This window comes from Andrena cerasifolii, chromosome 4 (assembly GCF_050908995.1).
Source record: "Andrena cerasifolii isolate SP2316 chromosome 4, iyAndCera1_principal, whole genome shotgun sequence".
Lineage (NCBI taxonomy): Eukaryota > Metazoa > Arthropoda > Insecta > Hymenoptera > Andrenidae > Andrena > Andrena cerasifolii.
In genome coordinates this window covers 14,938,613-14,943,989 of record NC_135121.1, presented here as the reverse complement: position 1 = coordinate 14,943,989, position 5,377 = coordinate 14,938,613, and the positions used below count along the sequence as shown (strand labels likewise).

General features: G+C 42.2%; 1 protein-coding gene across 1 annotated transcript; it reads right to left on the bottom strand.

Moving 5' to 3' along the window:
- Positions 1-437: 437 nt before the first annotated feature.
- Positions 438-2,418, bottom strand: LOC143367620 (omega-conotoxin-like protein 1). Its single transcript, XM_076809611.1, has 3 exons — positions 2,258-2,418; positions 969-1,083; positions 438-785 (listed from the first exon to the last, which is right to left on the bottom strand). Exons 2-3 carry the CDS (start codon positions 1,059-1,061, stop codon positions 651-653), a joined length of 228 nt encoding a protein of 75 aa, XP_076665726.1. The 5' UTR covers positions 1,062-1,083; positions 2,258-2,418; the 3' UTR covers positions 438-650.
- Positions 2,419-5,377: the final 2,959 nt, after the last annotated feature.

The following is a 5,377-nucleotide window of genomic DNA, read 5'->3' as shown; positions in this document are numbered from 1 at the left end:
ATAGCGAGTTTAAAGGAGATAGAGAATTCGAAACGCGACACGCGACCATGCGACACGGCACGTAAACGCAATCGAACGCCGCTTAATTTTCCACCGAGCACCGCGCAATTACATGGTCGATCGCCTATGATCTTTTTTCCCCCAAATGGTTATCCCCTAAGCAGCAACGCGGCCCCCCATCCATTTCCAGTGGACTTCGTTTCATCACCACGCCAGCATCGCTGCAGCTGACCAGCCGGGCGATCCTATCGCGCGCGGCGATGGCGCTCCAGAAACGAAACGCAATAATCTCGCGCGAGCTGATAATAATAATCGTGACCTCTTCGACCAGTGGAAATACCGGGCGCGCTGTGCCGCGTGCACGCCGACCAGCTATTTCGCGTCGGAAAGGAACGAACGGGGCCATCGCTCTGGATGAAACACTTCGAGGACACCGATCGCTGTTGTTTTCCTTTATTTTTCACTTACAACGCATGCATACATCCATGAAAGAGGGTTCGGCCCGTGTTCCCGCGTACATGTCCAGCTCCACGATCCATGGTCGCGCGTTTCTTTTCCTAGTCGCGATTAGAATTCCGTCGTGGGCGCGTGTTGCTCGAGAACCTCGTGATCGGGGCGACCATTGATTGTGCGTGGGAAGAGGGCCGAAATTAATAGTCCTTCCCCTTCCTGCCTAAGATCTTCTCGCGCTGCGCCATCAGCTCCTCCGAGGTAATCTGTACTTGACACCTGTTCGCGAACCTGTGACACTTTATGCCCGCGCAGCATTGGCTGTCGCTGACACACTGAAACGAAGAAGCAGAGCCGCATTAGTGATTTATCAGCCGCGCAAACGACGCCGTGCCGCCGCCAGAATGTTATTACGGTTGCTTTAAAATTCCAATTCAGGCAATCGCATCATTCGCTCCCTACCGTTCGATTTATCGCCACGGTGTTTTAATGTTGAGAATAAGAGCAATCTCGCTTACCGGGTCACCGTGTCGGCCGCAGGAGGTAGAAGCAGCCGAGGTAACAGTGGCGATCAGCAAGCAGGCGAAGACAAAGACCATCAGCTTCGACATTTTGGTGGATTGATAGCGGGCACTGAAAGAATAAACCGTCAATGTCGTATTTATTTCCACACCGCGTCGACTGTTCTCGGGCGGTTGAAAATCCTGCCGCCTGTCGCCGAGCAAGTCATCGCGCGAACCTCTGCGCGAGCTTCAATGACAAATTTGCTCTCCATAAAATTTCACGAGGGCATCTGGCAAAGAGTCGTAAAACGCGGCGCAGAGGGGAGACACTTCTTGATGCAATTATATCTCATCTGGACTCCATGGAAGCCGCGAGTCTACAAAGGTCACCCGTGGATTCATGAAATTCCAGCTCATTACGCAACCAGACGAGCACACGCGGCCGCAGATCTGCACACGGACGCGGGGGGCCTTGCATGGGCGCAGCGTGCACACAGGTGCCCGTGAATGAGTCATTAACTACTGACCTGACTCGTTCTTGAATAGCCGACAGAGTGACTAAAGTGTACGGTCACGGCCGTACATGTACGGCATCAATCTACTTCGCGGAGTGGTTGTCGCGCAGTTAGCGCGGGCAGGATTTTTTAGCGTTGCGAATATGTGGCGATGAATAAACACGTTGTGTCACTGGTTCACTCGCGAGCGAATTATACCAAGGCCAACAACGACTTATACGTCAATTAGATCCACTTGGGCGTGTATTGTGCTCCGATTAATGATGCGTTCTTGTGCTTCCTTGGAATAAAATAGCCCAAGAAGTGCAGTACGAATGTCTCGTATTTTCGAAACTAGGTAAAGACGATGTACCACGTCATGTAGGCGCGGTTCATTTTTTTTTATTCTTTAATAATATGTACCGAGGTAGTGATTCAACTGCGCTCTGACGCGAGAACGTGGCATACGGGCGGGAGCGTAATGATTAGTTAAATTTGAAGTATGTTAAATGAAGTTTCGAGCACAATGAGCTGACAGCAGCGTACGAGAGCGGGCGTTCAAAGTTCACTGGACGTATGAGTCACCCGTATTGTTCACTCGTGCATCTCCTTATTTATCGTCGGGCACAAATTTTATTCACATACATGCGCACTGGACTAACAATAAGAATCGGAATGCTCGACGAAACGACTGGAGTGTTATACTTCACATCACTTCGGTAAATTGCCTTTCGATTTTAGAAGGGAATTGAAGCAGTTCCTTTGTGTCGAGAAGAGGGAAGGGGGGAACTGCGCGTGATTTCTACTCACCAAGAGTGACTGTTTAAAAGACACGGAGCTACGTCTTTGAAGCGATGGTACCAAGAGTTCGACCTTAACTGATTCGTCGCCTTCGTGTGTACTACGCTTTTATACCATGACCTCGCGTCACTGCTACAAGTCTTTAAGACGTGTATCGCACATGTGTGTGCGTGTAACGTGGCTACAAGGAGAAATAGCAAGAAAAGATATACTTCTCGGAAATGTCACTTATATTTGAATATGTTTGCTAGAAACGTATCACATCCCAATGTTCTGAGTTGTTTTATACAAAGAAAAGTAATTTTTTTAAGATGCTTCCAGATCTTGGAAATAGTCTTTCATTTACCAACGCCGTGACTGCTTCCAAGTAATTCTATCGAATTATGGGGAAAGATTGTGTTAGGATTTTATCTGCCAAAGATCAATAAGTGTGTCGAATTTTTGCTAATTAATTGAGCAGTATCGTATTCAGATTTCATTAGGTCACACACCAAGGCATTAATGTTGGCTGATTTCTTAAATTTTTGAATAATTACCAATCGTTTTAAAGTTCGTAGTGTTTGTAATAGAAAATTGTTGTAAAATATTGGACTGTTGTATTTTAATCTTGGTTCTTGAGGTGATAAATGTGAGAATGTTTAAAAATTGAGCAAAGCACTATGATAGATATGCTTCAGCATCAATGTAATTCTCAAATGTAATTCTCAAATATAAAGGAATCAGTAAAAAGTTAAATGCAATAAACTTACAGTTAAGTAGATAATACTGTGGAGCGTTTAAAGAAGGTTATGCAAAACAACTACGTAAATAATTGCAGCCTGACATTATTGTGAAGGTACCTAGTAAGGAGCAACCAAACATAAAATTGTACTCAAAAGATATTTCAAAACGCTCGAAAAATAGATGCTTTATATGATTTTTTTTACAAGAAGAGGTTATTTATAACGTATCCTAAAATTTTTGTTTCATATTTTCGGTTTTGATGCATTTTTTAGGTGGCGCTTAGTGCAACGCTGCCAAAAAGAGATGTGTAATCGGTAACCATGAAATTTACTCACCGAATCGCCACAAATAAAATATCCCAAAAACTGCTTAAAGTTTATATCAATATCTATCGCAGTATCCTTAGTTGCGGCAAAAAAGACCAAAACAACGATGATTGGTGCACATTTGAACGAAGTAGTGCAAAAAACGGGTAATTTCACGCATAAATGTGCAAATAAAAAAAAAACCTGTGTTTAAAAAAAATATGTTATAGGATGCTGCGATAGCGAGTCCAATTACGAATCAAATGCCTCAAGGTTTTTTTGATTCGGTTCATTAGATCTTCTGAAATCGTGGTTATAGTGCGTTGGGAGTTTGAATTGGTTATGTGACTGTAGAATCTACACCCTTACGAATTTTGCTGTGAAATTTTCACCAGGGTATTCTCGGGATGTTACACTGCGAAAATGTATATAAAAGAAAAATCGATTTTCTGAAAAATTTTAACCGGAGGGTCCCGTCAATTGGAAGATGCGATGAAGAGAGTTTCCAGCCCATACCAGCAGGTTTGAAAAAGGTTTCAAGGACAATACGACGGTAAAGCGACTGGCTCCACTTTTGAATCGTTAAAGCGACTAGCTTTCCATTTGACACGGAAAATACGTGATACTAGTCATTCTTGGAAGCTTGACACATTCGCTATGCGGCACATTTTTTTTCTGTACCTTGCCATTCCTTGTAAACATGCATACGAGTCTGCGTTGATACCCCATTCTGTATTCCTTTCACGACTGCATAGCAGCCTTGCAATTTCACTGTAAAACAAAAGACTCGTACAGTCAGCGTTACCAGAATATCATTCTTTAATTTCGTAACAGGCAGATAAAATGCGTTGACAACGAAAATTACAAATCACTTACAATTCGTATTCACGATTTTCTGTAGGTATCTACCACAGCTACGCGTTCAATCCTCATTTCCCATTTGATGTACCAACGTTTGATCGTCTGATAATTTTACAATTTTCACGTTGCCATTTTCTTTTTAACGCGCTTGTTAAATTACAGTAGCTACGGGTTATCATTTGAGTCGCGTATCTGCCGTAAGCCGGAGAAAGCGTAAACCTAACGTTTCCTTTTACCACGACAATTACAATTCGTCCTAATTATACTCTGAGTACCTATAACATTTGAAAATAGACATCCACCGCAAATATTCCCTTTCCATTGATCGGCACGAAATGGCACTTTTTGCCTTTCGCCGCCGATATTTCATGGAGAGCATATTGCGGGCTTTATACATTCCATTGATCTCCTGACAAAGCCCGCTTGTTCTTTAATTCGCTTATTAGGAAACAACAGGAAAGGAAACCGAATCATCCGGTAATATTGTCCCTTTATCCGCAGACGGTAGTCGAAGTGAAAACGCCGTATTATTTCTTTTTTATCCCCTTTCTTTCTCCTTAGTTTTTCCATGGCTGAATGTCACCGTATCGTGAACCATTCGACGAGATGATCGCTCTATTTCGGGCAACGCCGTGGAGCAACGCCGCAATTTCGCAATTCATTTGGAAATTTTCAATTCGACGGTTTACATACGTATTATCACACTGCTTATTTATGAACGGCAGAGGGCATTGAACATCGACGCTGCACTTTCTGCAATTTAAAAAATGGTTGGGTGATGTTTAATGTGGATGGAAGTGTTTTCGAGACTTTAAGGTTTATATTATTTCTCTTTTTTGTAGGGTAAAGTAGCCGAATATGAGGCCCATTTCTTAAAAACATCATAACTCTTGACTGAGAACACTTTTATTAAAATTCGATACATGTTTGAAAAGTAGAATATATATTTTTTAGCAACCTACTGAAAGGTACTGTAACAAAAATTCGGTTTCTTCATAATAAAATAAAAAGGAAAGTCATTCAAATACGCAGATAAAAATAATGGGTTCCTAATATGAGACCCTGTTTGTTTTTTCCTGAAACTTATTTTTTCTTTCTTTTTTATAAATCGTAACACTTTATACGTACACTTAACCCATTGTTCACCTTGCACATCTGAAGAATAAAGACCTGTGCAAAACAAACATTCTGTATTATAATTTTCTTAATCACTTTCATCATTCAGAATAATTTCTTCTTC